The sequence below is a fragment of the Triplophysa rosa genome, linkage group LG8, assembly GCF_024868665.1.
Source record: "Triplophysa rosa linkage group LG8, Trosa_1v2, whole genome shotgun sequence".
Classification (NCBI taxonomy): Eukaryota; Metazoa; Chordata; class Actinopteri; order Cypriniformes; family Nemacheilidae; genus Triplophysa; species Triplophysa rosa.
In genome coordinates this window covers 6,656,273-6,681,035 of record NC_079897.1, presented here as the reverse complement: position 1 = coordinate 6,681,035, position 24,763 = coordinate 6,656,273, and the positions used below count along the sequence as shown (strand labels likewise).

Sequence of the window (24,763 nt, the reverse complement as noted above, 5' to 3'; positions counted from 1 at the left end):
GCACAATACCTCAATTTTAAGATTTAAGGCCCATTCACATAGGTAAAAATGGTGCAATTAACATTCAATCATTTTAATTACATTTTTTAATCAATCAATTTCTTTTAATGTGTCTATTCAAAACAACCACCCACTTTCACAAAACTGTCACAGGTTATTTTACCAAGAGGGGTTCTGATTATTATCCTGAGATAAAAACTGCATAACGATTAAGGTCACGTGCCATGAGCAAGTTTAAATTTTCTTCATCAGAGCTCTCTACCAGTGTACTATGAAGAACAAAGGGTTTAAGTCCGCCACTACAATCTCATGCCTTGAAAACAAAAATGGTAGTTGGAAAATACTAAAAGAATGCGTCCGTGTTGAAACCGTTTTTTGAGAAAAGCTGTTGAAAACAAAGAATTTATTATTAATAATAATGAATATAATAATAATAACAACAACAATAATAAAGTAACAATAAAAATAATAACAATAATACATTAATAATAAACAATAATAATAATAATAATAAATTAATTCTAATTTAATAATAAGTGTTTGTTATTTTGACAGGGGTGTGTTTTTTATAGGAAAGGATGTGTTTGTAACAGCATTTTTCAGAAACCATTTTATAAATATAAAGGGGAGAACTTAATCCAAAGGTCAGGGTTTATCTGGTTAGTCTTTTTCAGTTAGCCCCGCTGGTGAAGGCCGCAAACCTCTTCATTCTTGTTTCTGTGGTGACCATTCAAATAAATCTGTGTGTTGGGATTAAAAATCATTCATTTGTAGTAACATATAAATTGCTGATATTTCTTAATATAACAGTAGAGGTTTTACCCGGGGACATTTTTAGAGGGTTGACGTCACAGCAACTAAATGTGATTTCTTATCGTACCATTAGCTTGAGAGGAACGAGGATCCTAATGTATCGCTCTCTCCACATTTTATAGACCACCTTTCACTCTACGGGTTGATTACTATACACACGTATTAGAAGTTTGACATGGAAAGAGCTGGATGGATGAATAAGGCACAACCTTCCCCCATCTATTCAATTTCATGGGCTAGAACTTCAGCTGAACTGGAACAGATTGCAGTGGAATGGGACCCAAGAGTTAAAGTCATACATATCACACAACAGGGTGTGGACAAAGCAAAACTGGAGAAAAGCACAATGGCATGAAAAGTACAATCTGTATCTGCTCCATCTGTCCATTGGGGTACACAACCACTCACACATATACTCCATTTCATCTAGTTTCTCTGCTTCTCTCTCGCTCTCCAATACTCAGCTGTGTTTTTGCTTGGCTGTCATGGTGACATATGTTTAGTTCGCATCTGTCCCAGCTTCAGGCAAGCCCCCATGCTGAGTCGCTCTTGCTCTGGATGCTGCGTTGCCATGGAGAGCAGCTTGCAATTACAATAGTATTGCCATTACGAGCAGGTGATATCAAAACAGTGCTTTTGCCAACCGCCGAGGGCCTCGTGCACACTATGGTAATACTGGGTAGAAATCGATGAATGGCACTTTGTGTAAGATGCCTGGTCGAGTTTAAGTATCAGCTGGTATTAATATGCTGAGCTCCAGCAGAATGAAATCAAAGCCAATGTTGTGCCTGTGTGCAGTGTAAATATTATTACAGGGTTGTGCTTATTAGTATTTCGAATTGTTGCCTTTGTAGTATTGGACTGGTACACTATGCCTGTGACCCTGTAACACTGCAGTGCAAACAATAGTTAAACATACACAAACAGATCATAATAACAAGCAGCTTTCTGTATAATAAAATGCAGACTTTAATCTTTGCGATGCCCCCCGGAAAATAACCAAAAGATTATAGTTTACACACTTGTTACAAAACAAATGAGAATTTCAAATCATGATCAATCAGAATAAATAGATTTATATATATGTACAGTTTCATAGTATCACAGAAATCACCTACAACAGTGCTAAAGATGATATAGTACATTCCTAAATGATAAGATTTCCCTTTTTCAAAATAATGTTGCCAGCATACTGTAGAAAGATCATTCACATTAAAGAGGAAACTATATGATGTCTTTCTCAAAATATTTGGCACAACCAAAACATGATTTGATACATTTAAAAAATAACATTACTGCACATGAAACAAATCATACACTATATAAAACTAAGCATTCACAGACTATGCGACAACCCCATTCAGTGTATAACTAAACACAAAAATATATGACGATGGAAATACAACAGAACCTATTATACCACTAATTAAATGTCACACATCAGACCAATACAATGCTTCATGAAATAAACTGCTATTCTCAGGAACACGCTGATATTCAAGAATATGTTGGCTTTTTATCAGCTGTGATGAAAGCTATAAATATGTCACTGTCTTGCATGCATCCGCACGCACACACACACACACACACGCAATTCAACCACGGTGTGAGCATCAAATAACAAATAATACAGCCTGGAATTCACGTAAAATGACCTGTAAAATAACTATTGCATATAACACAGACCATTCGGTTTCAGTCATTGGCTAAAGCTATATGAGTGAATCTCACAAAATGTGTGTAAACATGTCTCGGTTATATTTCAAAGCAATATCAAAAGAAAGGAAAATATGACAGTTTATCACATTTTCATCCCTAATTCTAAGTATTGAAATAGCATTTTGTACTACATTAAAGACAAATGTCTGTTTTTCCATCAAAATAATTCCTTAATGGTCCTAAAGTTGGGTTCATTTCCTGTATGTGAAATATGTTTTCTTTTGATGGTTGAAATGAAATGTATTAAAGTCACCCATACACAACAGATACAGTGCTTGAAGTATTATTATTTATCAAGTTTATTAACTGACGTGTTTCGGTCCCATAGGAAAAATCTAAACGTGATGAAAGTCTATTAAATGAGGAGTGCTGAAGAATCCCTGAACTGTCTAATGTGTGCGTTGTGTGTCCTTTGAGCAGACGCCCTGCAAACACACATGCCAGCGTCATGCCATAGTGTAGCCGTAACTCCCACAATGCAGTGCGACCAGCAGGCGATCACGCAGGACGTCCTTGCAGGGATATTCTGGAAGTTTCAGCATGTTGATGCTAGGTCAACAAACACATACAGACAGACAGATAGACAGGTGAGTGATGCTACACCATAAGAGCAGTTTTTCATTACATGCATTTTCTGTTTGTTAGTCTTTGTGAGTCGATGCTTCATCACATTACAAAGCAGCTCTGTGTTTGTATCTCATAGCTGAGAAACATGAGAAGAGCCACATTGCCCTCTAGTGCTCCTATCTGAATAACACTGTATTATGTGTGATGGTTTTACCATGTACTGGAGGTAGGCAATAGGTTGGATGTGTATGGCACAGCAGCAATAGTAAACTTCTGTAGACCACTGCCACCCATTAGAAAAGCAAATCCTCCATGAGGAACTCTTGAACTGACAGAATGGAGGACAAAATCAGAGGCAAAACTCCCACATTTTCTTATGTACAACATAAACCTGAGATAAAATATCTAAGATAAAATTAGCTAACATGTGTAAATTTGTTGATCCTTTCCACAATATAGAAAGAAGAAATGTAAATCTTTTAATATAATATTTATTTAATACATAATTATATTTTATATACATATACAGTATATATAATATATATATGAAGAGTTTGGTTCCAAAATGAGATAACTCTGTTTTTTATATTTTTCAAAAATCATGTTTTTTAATATGCTATAATGTTTTTATCGTGTTTTATTGTGTAAGTTAGCTGTATTTTTTTTGTTATTATGGCTCAAATCAAAACAAACCAACTGCAGTTTGATTGATATTAAATGGAATGCGCAAAAAAAAAAAACATGAGTTATCTCATTTTGGAACCAATCTCTTCATATATATATATATATATATATATGTATACTGTATATATAAGATTATAACAATCAGTGGAAAATATTTAAATTATGAGACTTTAAAATGCATAAATACAAGTGGCATGAGAAAATAACTGTACATACCTTCCTGTAACAAACTGTAATAGAAGGACTCTTTCTTCTTGTGTAAGATTTTCAACCACTTCCCAGAACCACTGCAACACAAACAGGTTAGACTCAAGAAACTAAATAAGTGCAGAAGTATATCAAAAGAACTGATATATACGATAAACTGATAAAACTTTAGACATTTCAGAGCATGATTGCTTGCACTTTATTTTAGAATATGTGCATGTTCAGTGTGCTTAGCAAACTGTTAACTACATTTGTTTAATATGGGTTAGGTTCAGGGTTAGTATGCAGTAATTACACAGTTATACAGTAAGTACACAGTATGTACATGTGAAACAGGACTGTAAAACAAAGTGCTGCCACATTATTTCTATGCAGCATATTGTGGAATGTGCATTCTGATGGCTTTGCCATGATCGTTTTCTGTAATGTACTTTTAAAAATCACGTTTACATAGAAATGTACCTAATGTATAATATGAAATGTTAAGAACACCATTTTTTTGCTTATATCACCCACTGGTGTGTGTGTGTAACAGCATCATGTGTGTGTGTGCACGAGCTGGTGCTACAGGAATACCTGTATAACTGGCTCCTGCATGTCATATCCACTAGTGTAGTCTGTGTTCCTCTTCCAGTCCATTACATCAATTTCAGGCATACCCGACAACAGCAGCTCCTACCCAGACAGAAACACAAATAACATTGCCATAATGCAATACTCTGCTCCGGGTTACTCACACAATCCTAACAAACCATCCATGTGAAAGGAATATATTACCCCAAAAGTACAATTCTCTGATCTCTTATTCAAGTCCATGTTTGCCCAAACCTGTAGAATTTTGGGTAACACTTTACTTAAAGCATAAATGAATCTTGCATTATAAAAGTAGTTTTAATGTAACTACTTTTACTAATGTACATTATAATGCATTGTATTGTCTCATGAATAATTGTAACTACAGTTAATACATTCTAACACTTATCGATTCGTTGTTACACTTTGCATTTTTAATTAGATTATAATTCTTTACAACAACATTTAGGGGCGGTTTCCTGGACAGGGCTTAAGCCTAGTCCAAGACTAACTTAAAATGTTAGAGATGTCTTAATCGAAAACAACCTGCACTGACAAATCTTGAAATATATAAATGTGATTGTTTTGTCTCAAGATGCTCACCATTAATGTCTTTTTGTAAAGTATGTTTTTAAAAACTACTTAAATATCCTAATTTAACCAAGGCCTAGTCCTGGTTTAAAATAATCCCTGTCCGGGAAACCACCCCTTAATGTATTACAACACACATTATGAACAATTATAATGCATCATGGCATGATCCCGGCCTTCTTGGGGTCTGTGTCGTGCGTGGTTTGTGTTTTGTTTTGTCGAACATGTGGAGTGCCGTTTGACAGCTCTCCACGTGTCCGGTGTCTGCGTCATTCGCCCCACCCTCGTGTTTCCCTGTCAGGCTTTCCCCACTCACCGGCTCTCATCACTCTCACCCGTAGCCCCTTTTCTAATTAGTACACTCCCCTGTTCTCGTATTTACCCCACACCGCAGCTTATTCCTTATTTGTAGACTTTCCTATTTATCCCCTTTCGTCCTCTCGTCTTGTGTCAGACCGTGCTTGTTACTTACGCCAATTCTGACTGCCCCGGTGCTAGCGTGTCTAGTACCATAGAAGCCTTTTTGATCTTAGTCCTAGTCTTGCTCTTAGTGATTTCCCATTTTGGTGGCTCCTCGAAGCCGGTTTACTTTGTCCCCTGCTTAGCCTCCTTTTCTGTTATTTTTGCTCTCTGCCCCGCAGCGCTCCTAGGCCCGGACCTCTCCTCCCACCTTTCCAGCCACGCTCGGCGGCTCCTCCTTCACGGGTGCCGCTTCTCTCCATAGCGGATCTTCGCATCGGACCAAGCACCCTCCCGTTGACTATCTCCTGCCGGTGGCACCACGGACATTATTGTGTTGCCTTTATTCTGAACAATAAAGTATACTGTTTCACCCGCAACTGAGTCTGCTGTTTCTGTACCATGACAGAACGGTCTGACCATTCACCAGACTCAGCGGGCGCGGACCATCTGCGCAACGCGCTACAGCAGCAGGGAGCAATGCTTGGCCACCAGGCGTCCACCCTTGGTCACACATCGCCATGGATTTTGTCACGGGCCTCCCTCCCTCTGGCGGCAACACAGTCATCCTCACGGTGGTGGACCGCTTCTCCAAAGCGGCTCATTTCATTCCCCTGCCCAAGCTGCCATCCGCCCGGGAGACCTCTCAACTGTTGGTGGACCACATCTTTCGTCTCCATGGGTTACCGGTTGACGTCGTGTCCGATAGGGGTCCTCAGTTCACTTCCCGGTTCTGGAAAGAGTTCTGTAGCCAGATCGAGGCCTCAGCGAGTCTGTCTTCAGGTTTTCACCCTCAGACCAATGGGCAGTGTGAGCGAGCCAAACAGGATCTCGGACGTAAGCTCCACTGTCTAACATCTCATAACCCCTGCTCCTGGAGCCAGCAGCTCTCCTGGGTCGAGTACGCCCACAATTCCCTCCCAGTTTCCTCATCAAGTATGTCTCCTTTTGAATGTTTTATTGGTTATCAACCCCCCCTGTTTCCCTCCCAGGAACCTGAGGCTGCGGTCCCCTCTGCTCTGGCCTTCGTCCGCTGCTGTCGCCGCACCTGGACGAGAGCCAGAGGGGTTCTGGCCCGAACCTCCCAGAGGACCAAAGCAGCGGCCGATCGTCACCGGGTCTCTCCTCCGCCCTATGTTTGTAATCAGCGGGTATGGCTTTCTACCAAGGACCTGCCTCTCCGGGCACCCTCTAAGAACTTGGCCCCCAGGTTCATTGGGCCGTACCGCATCACGAAGGTGGTTAATCTGGTGGCCGTCCGGCTCAAACTTCCCCCTAATCTTGGTCGAGTTCACCCTGTCTTTCATGTTTCCAGGGTTAAACCAGCGGTCACGTCTCATCTCAACTCCGCCAGCAGTCGTCCCGTCCCCCCTCCCCCGCGGTTGGTGGACGGGTCCCCGGCGTACACCATCAGGAAACTTCTTGATGTTTGTCACCGTGGCAGGGGCTTCCAGTGCTTAGTGGACTGGGAGGGTTATGGCGCAGAGGAAAGGTGTTGGGTGCCGTCTCGTGACGTTCTGGATAGGTCGTTGGTCGTGGACTTCCACCGGAGACGAGGTGAGCCCCCTCCCTAAGTGCTCAGTGGCACTACTGGGGGGGTACTGTCGTGATCCCGGCCTTCTTGGAGTCTGTGTCGTGCGTGGTTTGTGTTTTGTTTTGTCGAACATGTGGAGTGCCGTTTGACAGCTCTCCACGTGTCCGGTGTCTGCGTCATTCGCCCCGCCCTCGTGTTTCCCTGTCAGGCTATCCCCACTCACCAGCTCTCATCACTCTCACCCATAGCTCCTTTTCTAATTAGTACACTCCCCTGTTCTCGTATTTACCCCACACCTGCAGCTTATTCCTTATTTGTAGACTTTCCTATTTATCCCCTTTCGTCCTCTCGTCTTGTGTCAGACCGTGCTTGTTACTTACGCCAATTCTGACTGCCCCGGTGCTAGCGTGTCTAGTACCGTAGAAGCCTTTTTGATCCTAGTCCTAGTATTGCTCTTAGTGATTTCCCATTTTGGTGGCTCCTCGAAGCTGGTTTACTTTGTCCCCTGCTTAGCCTCCTTTTCTGTTATTTTTACTCTCTGCCCCGCAGCGCTCCTAGGCCCGGACCTCTCCTTCCACCTTTCCAGCCACGCTCGGCGGCTCCTCCTTCACGGGTGCCGCTTCTCTCCATAGCGGATCTTCGCATCGGACCGAGCACCCTCCCGTGGACTATCTCCTGCCAGTGGCACCACGGACATTATTGTGTTGCCTTTATTATGAACAATAAAGTGTACCGTTTCTGTACCATGACAGCATCATATCCTTTAACAACCCCTTATAATGCATTATACATAAGGCTTTAAGTAAAGTGTTACTGAGATTTCTTCTGTGAAAAATTAAAAGAATTGTTTGCTGCTACATTGAATTAGGGCTGCAGTGATGCGTCGACGTCGTCGATTACGTCGATTACGTATTATTTACGTTTATCTGCTGTAATAGCGGTTTCTGTTCCCGGGCGTTAATCAAGTTAATCAGCAGAACAAGAGAAAGTATAATACACCCGACAAACAGCGATCGAGAGCCTCGGACGCAGTAAATTAGTGAATGGACGGAGGAATTCCTACCTCCATACAAAACAGGACTAACCCCTCCCCCAACCCAACCCTTACACCCAAGTTACCCCTCCCCCAACCCAATCACAACAGAGGGTAGCAAAATTCTATGGGTAGCATAAATTGACAGAACACCGGAATGCGATCATCACACACAGCATGGACACGCAATCACAAACAGACGGAGAGGGGCACGTAGATGTAGACTTTCATAATAAATTACTTTATTTTAACACTATTTACATGATTTACATTAACGCTATTGTACTAGTGTAAGTTACTGTATGTGAACCTTTGCAGATTGTGACCCTGCTTAAATTACTCTTAAGCTTCAAAAATGACTAACTATCATGAAACCACCAATGCACTTTTTATGTCATTCGATAGCTTTATGCGAGGAATAAACCAATATAGCATAATTAAGAAACTCTGACCTCCGCTGGTGCTGTTTCCAGTCACCATGTGTGTGTACGGTGACGGTCAGGACGCTACTCTTTCCAAGATGTTCCGATGTTTTCATTATTCTTCATAATGACAAGATGATAGTCTATGGTTTTGTTTAAAATGTATTTTGCTAGAGACTGTGAGTTAACGTTACTCGCTGAGTGTAGCTTAGCTTACTGGAAGCGGTCTGAATATTTTGCGTCTTCATACGAAATAACTCTTTTTAAACCTCTGATTTAACTGTAAACTGTTGGATTGATGCAACGCACTATAGGTACGTTCATACAGTCACTTTTCAGGATTGACAACCGTATTTACTTACAGGTGTGAGTCTCAAAATGTCCTGTTCACACAGCGGCTTACAGTTGCAGCTTCAATACTGTCTGTATGAACGAGCAACCGAACTCGAGCCTGTATTTTATCTGCACGCGCCTCCTGTAACCATAGTGACTCACGCGAATAGCATAGATTGTCAAAAGAATGCAATGGACTTGGAGGTGTACAAAAAAGTAGGCGTGTGTAATACTTCCTAGTGTACACAGAAGACTTTACAAGGGGGTTTACATATTTAAAGTTGGTTTTAATCTGCAAAATGAATTAATATAACATCAGTGACGGCAGTCGCATGTTTAACCAAGCCAAACACTCGCAGTTAGTCTCGCTCATTACTTCATGTAAGATCCTGCAAAAGTATGGCTTTATGACCGGTGAGGTGCTGCCGCCACCTACTGGTGAATAATTAAACTGAAACAACTGAAGAAAATCCTTTTCTACACACATTTATCACACACTTAACGTTATATTAAGCTTTTATCTTTAACACTCTATTAAAAGTTCCATATCGCGTTTAAAGTGTTATTTTTGCGTGTGACCTCATTTATTGCACTACAACAAATAAATAAAAATCGCAAGACTCATATGCGTGCAGTATGTTTACATAAGAGGGCTGCCGTTACACTGGCGTCTACGAACACTTAACATTATATAATGTCGCATTATAGCGCTGTTGTTTAAGGTCGGAAGATTGGCTGTGCATAACATTACAAGGCACTTCTGCACCGCTGTTTGCAGACATCTTAGTGCACCGTACGTGACAGAGAATGACGAGTGACGCGATAGACAACTAGTTGTCTAGTACGATTCCGTTCACACAGCAGGGCTTCTCCGCAAATGTGGTTGTGAGTCCCGAAGATTTACAGGTGTGAGTTCGGTTACAGAATATGGTTGTCACACCCGTAAATAACCGAACTGCGTGTGAACACAACCGTATTAAGGACTCAAATACTAGACTGACAACCGTATTCTGGTGCTGTATGAACGTAGCCTATGTGTTAAACATGTAACATATCATCTCTTCTCGTTGTGTTCTAACTATTATTTACTTTGGGAAGCAAAATGATCCCCGGGACTTCAGAAGGAGTATGTGCTTTAAGCGCATAACGGTAAATAACGAAGCGAATGCATTAAGCGCATCATTTTGAGTTCAGGGTGCACGGGCTTGCTTTAACGCCACTCTGCATTAGAGTCTTTTATACAGTGATAGTTTTGTACAATAAACTTAGACAGATAGTAGTATTTTTTCTTTTACTCAATTACATTATGAGACTGAAAATAGAGTCGGATATTACTTGGAGGAAAAAATACAGAGCATATATCATGCTCTAGTATTTCATAAACACATTTTTAAATGTTTTTACATTTACATTTAGTCATTTAGCAGACGCTTTTATCCAAAGCGACCTACAGATGAGGGAAACAATGGAAGCAATTGGAACAACATAAGGACAACAAAAAGCATAAGTGCAATAAAAAAAACTCATATAGCCTACCACAGTATACAGAGCTAAGTTTTTTCTTTTTTTACCTTTAATACAGTACTTAAGTACATTAAAAATCTGTCTTTTTTACTTTTAAAATGAAAACTACTTAATTAAAAGAAGATAGTGACTGTAAACGCGTATTAAAATGTTAAAACAACAATATTTATTTATAAGATGTAGTGGAGTAAAAAGTATGATTTGCTTTATAATGTAAGAAAATACTAGAACTTATTGTTTATTTGCAAAGTTTGCCAAAGGATTGATAAGGTAATCCAAAAAATCTTTATTAGATTAATAAAAATAACAATCATTAGATTAGTCGACTAATCGAAAAAATAATCGTTAGATTAGTCGACAATTAAAATAATCGTTAGTTGCAGCCCTATATTGAATGCAATAAAATGAATGCATATACACTCACATAACAAGAACACCATATCATATGACTGTGCGCAATACCACACAATTCACATACATGAACCGATCAATGCATAAATTCAGTCTTGACATTTTTAGTTTGCTGATGAAAAGTTCTGGGCCCGTATTCATGAAAAATCTTTGCGCAAAGAATTGCTCCTAGTGACAAAATTCTAAGAAAATTCTTAGAAATGGGGGGCGTTTCCCCTTAAAATTATAGGAAATATCCTAATAAAGAAAAAATGAATTCATAAAGCGTCTTAACCCTTAAAAGAGCTCTTAAGGTAAAAAATTTTAGGAGTAGCGAGCAGGACTTTTAAGATACTTAAGAGTTTCTTTAGCAGCAGAGAAAATGGACGAAACACGGAAAGTGAGAAGAAATGTGTTGCAATGCATGACAATTTCCATATTACTTTCAAGGTTGATCAAGGTGTGTGTGTGTGTGTGTGCGTTTGTATATCCCGGTGGGGACCTAAACCTGAATACACACCAACACATGGGGACTCGTGTCACTGTGGGGACCAAAATTGAGGTCCTCATGGGCAAAAAAGCTAATAAATTGTACAGAACAATATTTCTTACAAATCTAAAAATGCAAAAAGTGTTCTATGATCTTTAGGTTTAGGGATAGGGTTAGGGATAGGGGATAGAATATACAGTTTGTACAGTATAAAAACATTACGCCTATGGACTGTCCCCACAGGGATAGTCAACCAAAGCCTGTGCGTGTGTGCGTGTGTGTGTGTGCGTGTGCGTGTGTGTGTGTGTTCAACTTTTGATTATCTTGGTTTTGGTTTTCTTGAATAGCTGCTTTGATGCAATGCAAATTGTAAAAGTGCTATAAAATAAAATTACATTGAATTGAATGACAGCGAGTTATTAAGACACAACACATTAGATCGTGCAGGGTTCATGTTTGTGGCCGATCCTATTAGAGACACGCTAGCATCTCCAAGACAGCGCAGAAATGTCATAGCGCCAGAACTATTAGAAATCACTACATTAACATATTTAGCAACTGGAGAAATGCAGCTATGCAGCAGAGATGATTTGGTTCTGTCACAACCTTCTATAGTGATCACACAAACAATTACAGCACTTACAGAAACTTATTGTGTCACTGTTCATTTTCTATCAAATAAGTTGATATTAACAGCATGGTAAATAAAAAATAAAAATAAAGAATATACAGTATATACTGTATATACTGTATATGCGTGTGTGTGTGCCTGTGCGTACGGTAAAACAGGACAAAATACATGTGCAATTTCGAACTAATGACCCTATACTTAAAAGCGCTCTTTTTTCCTTCTTGGTCAACCAACCAATCACAGTCTTTAAAAGACTATGTCACACATAGCAACGGGGTCAGCCCCGCCTCCTCACTAAGATAAAAGGTTTTGTCTTTTCCTTGCTCAAAGTTGCTCTCAGATTGGTCCTGAATCGATTTTAAGCTGAGACTCCCATGTAGAAGTTTTTAAGCTAAATTAAGAACTTTCTTAGAGGATTCTAAGAAGCTTTAAGAATATGGGCCCTGATAGTTAGTCTTGGTGAACTAGTTCTGAAGTACAAAGACTACTACTTGCAAATGCAATTCTTACATCTTCTGAACATTGAAGACGTTCTTGCAGCTGCAAAAAATAAACACAAATCAACACTGTAAAACATGTTTACAACTTGGTCACACTAATGACCTGAGCCAGTATTCATGAAAAATCTTAGCGCAAAGAGTTGCTCCTAGTGAAAAAGTTCTAAGAAGATTCTTAGAAATGTGGGCATTTCCCCTTAAAATTACAGAAAGGATCCTAGTAAAGAAAAAAGTAATTCTTAACGCATCTTAACCCTTAAAGGAGACATCAGATGAAAACCCCACTTTTTCTGTGTTTAAGTGCTATAATCGGGTCCCCGGTGCATCTAGCAACCCAGAAAACGTGAAAAATAAGAACCCAGTAAGTTTGTTTTGGTGTGCCTTTCCCTGCGTGAGAATTGAGCCGTTCAGATTTCGCTCCGATTGTGACGTCCAAAGCGGATTTTATTATAATGTTACCGCCCCTTAAGTTCCACCCACTGCGCTCCGCCATTGTTGTTTTCACAAGCGACAGCGGTGTACGTGATGCCATGGCTAAAGTTCGTGGACAACATGCAATGTAGTCGCTGCACAGAGTCCAAACCTAGGAAGAGACAGGAGTGGATTTATTTTATTTTTAGTGGAAATCCACCAGAAACCATAAGTAAAAACCTGCTTTTACCAGCAGGATTAGCTTCAATGTTGTTCCTCAAGAGGGATAGAGACCGACTGAACGAGACAAAACTGCCAATGTAAGTAATATTTATCAACAGTCTGAATTGACGTAAATGTACCGTATATATAGGAGGATAACGTTAGCATATGATAGCGAAGGGAGCTAAGTCAGTCACAGGCTAAATAGAACATTCAAAGCCAGTGTTAAACTTACTGTAATTATGTGCATTAATATGTTTAGCTGCGGCAAGCTGTTTGTTTTGCTAATGAACAGGGGCGAACACTGGGGTTAGTTTCATTTTAAACGTCTCAAATCATTCGTGCTTAGGCTGATAAATCTGTCACAGCAAACTAGCTCTCACGTTGTGTGTGTAACGTTATAACTTGTCAATGACAAGCGCTAAAATCCATGTAATTCCGCTGAGATCTGCAGTGGATTCCGTGGATTTTAGGTAAGCATACATTAGGATGCGCTGTTTGCTGTGACTGATTTTTTTGTCTCCGGACAAATGATTTGAGATGTTTAAGAGGAAACTAACCACAGAGGAATTCAGGAAATATCATTTAGCTAAATCATTGCCACTGCACCTGTGTTGTGTTGACACACCGGAGAGAAGGGGGGTGGGGTTTACTGTAATGCATTATCATTTAAAGAGACATGCACCAAAGTTTTTGTCTTTTCCTTGCAGAGTTGCTCTCAGATTGGTCCTGAATCGCGTTTAAGCTAAGACTCCTACATAGAAGTTTAAAGCTAAATTAAGAGCTTGTTTTAGAGGATTCTTATACGGGCCCAGATGGCTTAAATGTATAGTGTACTGACTCATAATAGGTGCCAGAAGACCAGAGCCTAGCTAAGTGCAACGGGGCTGCCATACACATACGGTTTATTAACACTAATGACCTAACAAAGCCAGTGTGCCTGAGTCAATTTGGCTAAGGCATACCTAGTTAGAAACACGCTTCTATGCGTCGATAACAAAAACAGGATTCCACATAAAAAGCTGATAGAAAATTAAACAATAACAACCACAGCATTCACCTCAGCAGATGGTGTTTGTCAGAGACCAATGCACCATTCTACAAAAATGAAGAAAATATCATTCACTCGTCTTTCCACCATGCTGTTAAATGTCAGAAAAAACCCTCAGATGGTGCACTGCCTGAATCAGTTTGTAGGACATGGATGACGGTATAAGAAGCCTGTAAGCTTACTGCTCTAAACATCACAGGAGGTCAGGAGCGTATGAGCTCACACCATGAACCTGATTCTGACCTATTAGTTCACACCGTGAGCGTGCCAGGCGATTGGCTGGCAGATTTCATAGCTCACGCATACATCAGTTCGTCATATAGACCTTCACATCTGAACCTCATGAATCCATTGACATCGAATCTCGTGCAATGCACGAGATTCGAGAATTGAGAGGTTAAGAAGAAACTTGTTTGCAAACATTGCCTTTTTACATTGTCATCCAAACCACCATATGATGTCAAAAGTCATACAGACTACTATTTTTAAAACCTATATGGTGCTTTTATTGTGATTCTAACAGTTATCATCAATTGTTATGGAGCAAGGTTTTTCACTTTCAGCTCAAAGCCACCCCCCAGAATATAAACGTATCCCCATTTACTACACCCGATTCAACTTAATGTGTTCATTTGGGAGAATCTAAAACATTCTGGGAGGACTGGAGTTGAAAAACCTTGTTATAGTGAACAACAGCACGATGCGGTCCATAACTGAGCACACGAGTGGAAGAGAAGAGAAAAAAAGCATGAAAACTGCAACAGGAGAATATAAAAAGACAGAAGCAGGATCTACTGACCAGCTCATATTCATCAAAGAGCTGTATGAGCGAGGGAAGGATGAAAGTGTGAAAACCCTGCAGGAAAGCATTGATCTGCGGCTGAATGGCTCGGGTCATCCTCAGCTCGGTCACCAGCTGCACATACTCTGCCTGACAGACACACAAACAAACACAAGATACTTTAGGAGGTGGGCTCACGAATGACTAAAGGGATGCAAAGCTACCTCTTTTGTATATGCTACATATTCATATACCTCATATAGGCCCGGTTTCAAAGACAAGGCTTAAGACTAGTCCCAGACTAAAATGAATTTTGAGCGGTCTTAACTGAAAATAACTTGCCCTGACATATTTTTAAATATATCAGTGCCATTGTTTTGTTTTAAGATGCACATGCACATGTTTTTTCTATTGCATTTTAACAAAAGCAATTTAAATAGCCTAATTTAACTAAGGCATAATCCTGGCTTAATCTCAGCCTTGTCTTTGAAACCAGGCCATAGTGTTTCCACTTTTCACAGCCTCTGAACTATATATCTGCCTTAATAATTTTTATAGGATGCAACGTATTCACTGAACGAAAGTATTAAAGGGCTAGTTCACTCAAAAATAAACATTCTGTCATCATTTACTCACCCTCAGGTTGTTTCAAACCTATATACATTTCTTTGTTCTGTTAAACACAAAGAAAGTTATTTGTAAGAATGTTAGCCATTTTCAGTTCTGTGACATCATCCATATACAGTGAGGGAAATAATTATTTGATCCCCTGCTGATTTTGTAAGTTTGCCTGCTTACAAAGAAATGAAGGGTCTATAATTTTTATGGTAGGTTTATTTTAACTGATAGAGACAGAATATTTGTAAAAATCAGGGGGGGGGATTTTATATAAAGGTTATAAATTGATTTGCATTTCAGTCAGTGAAATAAGTATTTGATCCCCTACCAACTAGCAAGAATTCTGGCTCCACAGATTGGTTATGTGCCTATATGGACCACAGATTAGTCCTGTCACTTTAAGAGTACTCCCAAATCAGCTTGTTATGTATATAAAAGATGCCTGCCAACAGAATCTGTATCTTCCATTTCAACCTCTTCACCACCATGGTCCAGACCAAATAGGTTTTAAAGGATGTCAGGGACAAGATTGTAGACCTGCACAAACCTTGAATAGGCTACAGACAGAAGCTTGGTGAGAAGGAGACAACTGTTGGCGCGATTATTTGGATATACAAGAAATACAAAATAACTATCAATTGCCCTTGGTCGGGAGCTCCCTGCAAGATTTCCCCAATGGGGTAAAGATGATCATGAGAAAGGTTAAAGATCAGCCCAGAACTACACGGAAGAAGCTTGTTATTGATTTCAAGACAGTTGGGACCACAGTTAGCAAGCAAACCATTGGTAACACGCTATGCCGCAATAGATTGAAATCCTGAAGCACCCGCAAGGTCCTCCTGCCCAAGAAGGCCCGCCTGGCTCGTCTGAAGTTTGACAATAAACATCAAGATGATTCAGAAAAGGCTTTGGAGAAAGTGCTGGCACTGCTGTGAGACCAAAATTGACTCCTGTTTTTGGAGGGAGAGAAATGTTGACTATGACCCCAAAAACACCATCCCTACAGAGAAGCATATTATGCTTTAAGACTTTTTCTCTGCTACGGGTATACAGGATGACTTCACCGTATTGAGGGGCTGAGGGACGGGCCAGTGTACCGTAAAATCTTGGACTAGAACTCCCCTTAACTAGGTCACTGAAGATGGGTCGTGGATGTGCCTTTAACATGACAAAGACCCAAAACATATTGCCAAGACAACCAAAGAGTGGTTTAAGGAGAAGCACATTAAATGTCCTAGCCAGTCTCTAGACCTTAGTCCTATAGAGAATCTGTTAAGGAGGCTAAAACTCCAATTTGCTGAGCGACAGCCAAGAAACCTTAAAGATTTTCAGAGGAGTGGACTAAAATGTATCCTGACACATGTGTAAACCTGGTGACCAACTAAGGGTTTCTCCACCAAGTACAAAGTTATTTTTTCTCAGGGATCAAATACTTATTTCACTGACTGAAATGCAAATCAATTTATAACCTTTCTATAACGTTTTTCCCCTGATTTTTTTTAAATATTCTGTCTCTATCAGTTAAAGTAAACCTACCATAAAAATAGACCCTTCATTTCTTTGTAAGTAGGCAAACTTACAAAATCAGCAGGGGATCAAATATTTATTTCCCTCACTGTATATCCAAAATATTGTCTCTTTTTTTGTTCTGTTGAACACAAAGTGAGATATTTTGAAGAATCTGGGGCAACTTTGACTACCATTTAATTTTTACTACTATGGCAGTCAATGTCACAGAATTGAAAATTGCTAACATTCTTCCAAATATCTTTATCTGTGTTCATCAGAACAAAGTAATTTATACAGGTATGAAATTACATGAGGCTGAGTGTATGACGACAGAATTTTCATTTTTGGGTGAACTGTCACTAATGAAAGTGAAACACGAAAGTGTATTGAGAACCATAAATGTGCTCCTGAATATTTACACCAGACAGATTTGGTGTTTATACTCACTTTGTTGTCTTGGGTAACCTGAATAGTGGTGCCTCCTGGTTTGAGAGGGACTTCCTCCATGGTTCCAAACACGTCCGTCTCCACAGAAAAACTGAGCTCAAGTCCAAGATCGCTGATGTCATTGTCCAGGATCCACTGGAGGTTTTTAGCATACTCTGGGTCAATGGAGGACACGTCCTGGTAGCTCACTGGGATGCCTGTGTGGATCACACGGAAAAACACACCTTTAACACGTGATCCACGTTCCACACACTCCTGTCAACAACCATGTTTGCGAGCATGCTTGAATTTTCCTTAAAAAGGTGCAAATTCACTGCACGATGTGTACTGTGATGCACACGTAGTTGTTTCAAGACAATATAAAAGATTACGTGAGTAAGGCAAGTTACCCAGTATGTGTTTGTAAAAGGAGCGGGTGAAGTAGATGTTCACCAGTTGGCGATGGTAGAGGGCAAGACCCAGGATTTGACCAGCAAATCGGAAATAGTTCAGATGATCTGGGTTGACTGAGGAATTACTGTTGGGTTGAAAGGTGGTACCTGTAGAAGAAATAACACCCACACACAAAAATGCAAAAGTATACATAAACACAACGGAGTGTAACTACATGTTAAAAGAGTAGGAAATTTTATCTTTCAGTGCATCTAAACTTCAAACCTGTAGAAAGCATTGACTCAATGGGACATTAGCAACTTTCACTAAACTGCGTTTAACACAGAACATTATTTACCATCCGCAGATTGTGTAAAGAGTGCGTAGTCCGGGTTGATGATCTCATTAGACAGAATGTCAAACCACTCTCTGACAACCCCCTGACCCTGAGAGAAGGAACGAAATGAATCAAGTTATTCGTGGCATTAATCTGAAATGAATGTACCTGCCGCTTACTTTATCATTAAACACTTTTACCACGGGGAACATTTCAAGCAAATCAGTTTTCCACAAACATTTGCAGCATAGGCGCCCATCACGGATACGCCAGTGTGATTTACTTGTGTTCGACTGCATGCGGCCCAGCACAGACTGATCCGCGTGTTTGAGAAAAGACTACTCCATATGTTCTAGCGACATTTTGATATGCTGTTCTGTCTGCTTAGAGCCCACTGGCAAAAACATCAACCAAAGCCTATGGTTTGAAGCTCTTTACCGGCAACAATAAACAATTTGCCACTTCTGGTCTCTCTTTAAATACTGATTTAAAAAAAAAAGTTTGCTTATGTTACATACTACGTAGAAATGAATCATACAGGCCTGTAATTATCTTACAGGTTTAACAATTGCGACAGTAAAATAATTAAGTTAAAATAATACCCATTTTGCATAACTAATCCAAATTTGGTGGTTAAAAATATTAATTACAAATATTAAAATACTGTAAAAAATGAATGAAATTTGTGGGAAATAATACATTTATATTACGACAGAACACTTCAGACAGCGTGTTACATACTGTTTGTGCGCATTTCAAGAGTGTTTAGATTAGTATTGCTACAATGCTAATGTGACTGTGAATTTCATTCAGATAAAAATATGCTGTCATTCAACATGGTGAGGCTCCGAATAGCACACACTTCATTAAAGTAATTCAAATGACAAGTGCGTTAAAGTGGAGCTATCATGCTATGTCATGCATTCTGACTTCTTTACACTGTTGAACGTGCTGGCTTCTCATGCTTAACATGGTCAACTTGTTAAAAAACGAGTTGGACGTATGATGTAGTATTTCTGTAGTTGATACACTCCCCCAGCACTCCAACTTGTTTCGGAAAGTTTTTTCTTATTCTGGATCACTATTGGACAAAAGCACAGCAAGGCGAAAGCGAAAGAGCCGGCCCACGAGCCAACCGACGAGCGAGACCCGCTTACCATCAAGGTTATCTGCGCTGCATCAAGATGGGCTTCAGAAGAGATTAATGTGATGATGTGTTGCTTGCTCGTGCTGTAGTTCCATATCACTCTCCCCACTAGTCCCAGCTCTAGCTGCTCGTGTTTTTACGGAAATAATTGTACAGCTGTATCTCTCTTTTATAAATTTGATCAAACTAAATACTCTTCGTAGATACGACGTATGCAATACTACTGTATAGGCACTCAAGATTAATATGAGATTGGCAGAAACTGCGTGTGATACGTGATCTTTAAGGTCTAGTGGGTGAAGTGTAATGATAGGTGTGCGATTCATATTTTGAATTTTGCTAAACTGTAAATAAAAAAGAACAAATCTGCACTAAAATCAAGTAGGGCGGCACAACTTTGAATCTCATTGGTTCTTGGGTTGGTTCACAATCACACTTATGGTTTCACCTCAGAAAACGTTTATCAAGCCTCTTGAGTCATTGGGATTACTTTTGTGATGGATAACATCATATAGTACATCTGGGCTGGCATGAAGATGATTAAATAATCAGAGACTTTTATGGGATCTATATTCTTTAACATATTTGATTCATGTTGCTGTTGTGTGTTACAATGATTTTACCACTGTAATTCACACTTGCCAATGAAATTAACGACACTCCTTGACAGTGGTAAAATCACGGTAACCCATGGCATCTCATGATGATGTTTTACCCTCCTGCTATAGGTACATGTGTGATGAGGATGACATTTGTTCATACTAACCATTCCCTCTTCGCCGTGAAACCGCACAGCGATGCCTTGTTTCAGTTTCTCGTTGGATGACTTGGACACAACCTCACAGCTGCTGCGAAACAGTGAGTCTAAAAGAGAAGAGATGTAAATGAAACCGGGAACTAGTGAAAGGCACAGGAACTTTTGATCATGTAGAAATTAATTTACCTCTGTGAACCAGAAGAATGTCATTTTCATTAACTGGCCGGTGCACCATATCAGAGTCCGGCTGTCCGGCCAGAAGATGTTCGTAAAACCACTCGCATCTGTCTTTAAACGGCTGAGAAAAGGCAAACAATACAATGGCATGTAGATACGTTTCAAGCTTTAAACGTGTAGAGCGAAAACGAGTTCACACTAAAATCTGCCCTAGAGGTCTTCAGTATGTGACAACAATACAAATGTGCGCTCACGTCATGTTATGAATGGCATTCTAACACACATTGTGAAAAGCAGCACATGAAACCAGGCCTGCGCTCAAACTATGAATCTGATAAACCGTTTAAATGGTGAAATAAATAAAAAAGCAATGTTCGTATACAGACACAATTCATTAGCGTAATATCTGCATGGCTTTGTTTTGTAATGCAGAAGCCTTGGAGGATAATTGAATCCGACTGAGCAGAAGTCAGGAAGCACACAGAGAAATAACTCAGGGGATGAAATCACACATTCAGCAGCTTCACTTCTGTAATTAACAAAACGCTGCCTTCTCCAGCAAACTGCTCTGTGGGATAATGAAGCTCAAAGTGCCTGAGATGCTGAAAACTCACCAGATATTATACGATATGGCTGAGAGCCGTGTAAGCTGCGTTCAATTCAACATGAAAGGGCATTTGCAACTCCCGTGTTTTGATTTAATTTTGTCATTTAACTTATTCAGAGGCTCCAGTGAAGTTCATATCTGATCAGAACACTGTTCTAATCTGTAACTCCACCAGCTCTTTCAGTCACAATGACTCTTACCTGTCCCTTGATTATGTGCATGAAGCGAGACATGAGCTCAGGACACTCCAGCAGAAAGTGAAAGTGGTTGAAGATGATTTTAGGATTCCTGCAAACAACGGATGAGAGATTTAGAGATGCTTGTGAAATACAGGGTTTAGGACACTGATTAGGAAATTGGCAAACACCTAGTGTACATATTTTATTGTATATATTTTAAGATCTTTTAAACATAGTGTACGCATCATTAGTAAACATTTGATGAACTTGTTTTAATTCATTAGTTTAGTAGACACGCATATATTTAGCCTATCGTGTCAATGAATTTCTTTAACCTCTTCAGCTCCGGTGCTTATTTTGCAATTGTTTTTACAGAATTAGGCATACCTGAATATAAATGATGATCTCATTTTACAGAGAATGATTGTCATATTATGGTTATGTTATGTTACTCTAAGTGTTAGATCGTGTTACTATAAGAAGAATATACAATATAGAGCTTTCATTTGATATATTTATGACATATAAACATTTATGTTTTGTGAGTTTGCGTGGTATAAATATGAAATTGAATATTATTTGTATGACATGGACGGGGGGAGGGGGGGTTATGTGGAAAGCTGAGGTTCTATACCATAAATGTCTAGTTCTGTGCTCAACAACTTTTAGATTTGATGATGCAATATTGGACCCACCCGTAGGTCTGCGGGGGTGGCAGAGTTGAAGAGGTTAAAAGACCTCTTACTGGTTTTGGAGCAACCAGTAAACGGTCCTTATTCATACATTGCAAATCTGTTTTAGTCTGTAGACACTCTTGAATTACCTTGTGACGAAACACTTGAGCACTTCATCATGTTTACAGAGAAACTCAATGAATCGAGGGGAGGTCATGCTAGAAAAGAAGAAAAAAAAACGATGAGTATGCACTGTTTTAGACGTTTCAATCCAAAGCGTATGGATAGTTAGACCATTTATATATAATCACATTATCACTGGAGAACATCACTGACGGCTTGTGTGGTTGAGAATGAGGACACAAAGCTTTAAGTCATGTGTAGATGTAGGATTTTCATTTTCATTCTTCTTTCTAACCTTTAGAATGAAAAAGAATCTAAGACTTCTATATGTAAATGACTAGATTTATTTTCCGGCTAACCTCTGTTTACCTGCACACACTGGTATTCATCAGGGCAGGCTGAGGTGCTGAATACTCAATAGGTGTTGATATTTAAATGTGGTCATATGTCAACAAACATAACCATAAAGATTTCTGACCGAAATTTAGCTTTAAGAAATGGTGTTGATGGACTTGAAAAAGAACATACTGTAATTTGCAGAGTGCACTCTTATTTCAAGAAAGTTGTAAAAACTGTATCTTTAAAGATCAGAAAATGTAAGAGATTTTTGTCTAGTGCTGGACTGTGACAGAAATGTTAGTCGTACCCGTGTGGCATCTGACAGGAACAGCACATGTAGAAGGCCTGAATCACAGCACTCAGGCGATTGGCTATCATAGACACGACATCCTGGCCATGAGCATATCCCTCTGGCGTTTTCATCACACCTTTGGCGTCCAGCAATAGTGCGGGGGTTTCACTTGAAACAGAGTTATCAGCTTCCTGCTTTTTAAGAAGAAGCGAGGCGATGTCATTTCCTGAGGACGACGCGTTGACGTCTTTGCATTCCTTGTCCAGCTCAGTTGAGATGAGAACCAGCCACTCTTCCAGAGAGTGCCATAACAGCTCCAGAGGCTAAAAAACAAAACGGCATCACTTCCAAACCAGAACAGAAAATTCAGACAAGACCAGAATAGTCCCGCCCATTCAAAATGAACAGAGATTCTGGGAGTGGTTATTCCGGTCCATACTGTCCCTTACACAGCGATCGATGATATATGTCAGGCAACATACTGAATATTAAATGTATATTTATATTGCAACTTGTTAAATGTTGATTGATCCCTAAGCAGTGCAAAGGTTAAAGGTTCAATTCCATGCATACTGATACAAATATTAATTAAAAAACAGTATTAAAAAATGTATTGAATATTTAAACTAGATTGTGACTGTAAATTACTACGATGGTTGACAATAGTACTATTTGAGTCATTATGTATTACGGAAGCCCTGAACCGCAATGTGTAAAAAATTGACGTTACATTAAACAATTTCTCATTACTCCATTTTTTTTCTTCAAGAGTAAATATTCCTTTTTGAAGGTCCTTTTTCATTTATTTAGTGTCCAACAACAAGTTTATGTACAAACAAGGTGTAAAACACTATTATTTTGTTATAAGAGGCAGTTATAACCTTACTTCTTGACTGACTCTCAAATGATTCGTTCAGCGAATTATCTGTCTAATCCCCTCCTTTCCGCCAGCCTAACCTGATTTGATTGGTCAGATGGTCTAGTCTGCTGTGATTGGTCTACAGCGAATGAGGCTCACGAGCTACAGTGCTTGGGGGAGAAGAGTGACGTTTTCGAGGGCAGTCCGTCACTATATGTAGTGACGTAAATCCGCGGCGGTTCGCGAATCGGACTGGGTCACGACTCATTCGCGTGATTAGTGGACTTCCTATTTTCCAAGCCAATAACTTTATTCATTCACCTTCGGCTTTACAACTTGGCAGACTGCTTACATTCACACACGGCAACATTACACACTGCATGAAATATGTAATCTTTCACCAAATTTCCATTGTGGTTCAGGGCTTCTGTAAAATATGAATAAAATAGAATATATAATAAGGCCGAAAAATACAATAATTTAATCAAGCCCTAGTTACTTCAAACTGAAGGTAATCAAGAAGCATTCTGTATATTTAACATGACCATGCCTGCCTGTGATGTCAATTATGCCATATTTTTTTCTTTAAGCATTTCGATGCAAGCATTCTCGTTCAAGTTATTGCATGGTTTTAATGTGCTGTCTAACCTTGAACACCTGGTTTCGAGGTGTCTTGTTGCCGTTGTAGCCCATGTCATTCCCGTTGTTGGGGGAGGACGGTCCGAGACAGAACACATGACAGAATATCCGGATAATCCGAAGGAAACTCTTTGTTTGGACTTCAAAGTTACTGGACAAACTGAATCGAAACATAGAGAGAAACAGATTTGTAAAAGGGAAGTTGTAACAAAAAACTTTTTACCAAAAACTGAATTTGTTGGGTTGGCTGAGACCTGAGCAGTTTATGTCCATTCGTGGTGGCCACCTCAGCGAGGCTGGTCAGGATCCTCTGGTAGTTGGAGTCACTTTGTTGCGACACATGTTCTAGAACTTGCCTTAGCTAAAATAATCAAATGAACACATTTAATAGATTGCATACATTTAAGCACATAAGAAACAAAAGTGATGGTGCCGCACCATGTTCTCTTTCATATCCTCATTCTGGGTCATCTGTATCAGTGTCTGAAAGAGTCTGCTGTGGTGCTGGATGAGAATTTCACACGTTTCGCCATAACCACCCTGAAATTAGTTACATTTTCTTCAGTAAAAATACAGGTACCTGTGTAAGTATTTGTGTTTGTTACATTTACCTGCACACACAAGTCAAGTGGTGTAACACCATTCTTGTCCGGCAGATATTTGGCTCCTCTGAGAAGCAGTATCTGAGCTGTGTCTCTCTGACCATGACTGCAATACAACACACATAGGTCACAATTTAATTACAATTGAATACT

At 39.7% G+C, this 24,763-nt stretch overlaps 1 protein-coding gene across 1 annotated transcript in view; it reads right to left on the bottom strand.

The window, feature by feature from the left end:
- Window positions 1-1,765: 1,765 nt before the first annotated feature.
- The window catches only part of hace1 (HECT domain and ankyrin repeat containing E3 ubiquitin protein ligase 1), a 30,052-nt gene continuing 7,054 nt past the window's right edge, over window positions 1,766-24,763 (bottom strand). The window contains exons 8-24 of the mRNA XM_057340485.1: window positions 24,620-24,716; window positions 24,447-24,548; window positions 24,263-24,369; window positions 24,018-24,168; window positions 22,526-22,833; window positions 21,906-21,974; window positions 21,104-21,191; window positions 20,306-20,417; window positions 20,129-20,226; window positions 18,237-18,324; window positions 17,896-18,045; window positions 17,507-17,703; window positions 14,951-15,082; window positions 4,567-4,665; window positions 4,000-4,070; window positions 3,314-3,427; window positions 1,766-3,081 (exon numbers count right to left, since the gene is read on the bottom strand). Coding sequence (XP_057196468.1) covers window positions 2,979-3,081; window positions 3,314-3,427; window positions 4,000-4,070; window positions 4,567-4,665; window positions 14,951-15,082; window positions 17,507-17,703; window positions 17,896-18,045; window positions 18,237-18,324; window positions 20,129-20,226; window positions 20,306-20,417; window positions 21,104-21,191; window positions 21,906-21,974; window positions 22,526-22,833; window positions 24,018-24,168; window positions 24,263-24,369; window positions 24,447-24,548; window positions 24,620-24,716 — 2,086 coding nt within the window. The 3' untranslated portion in view covers window positions 1,766-2,978. The remainder of the gene's footprint in view (window positions 3,082-3,313; window positions 3,428-3,999; window positions 4,071-4,566; window positions 4,666-14,950; window positions 15,083-17,506; window positions 17,704-17,895; window positions 18,046-18,236; window positions 18,325-20,128; window positions 20,227-20,305; window positions 20,418-21,103; window positions 21,192-21,905; window positions 21,975-22,525; window positions 22,834-24,017; window positions 24,169-24,262; window positions 24,370-24,446; window positions 24,549-24,619; window positions 24,717-24,763) is intronic.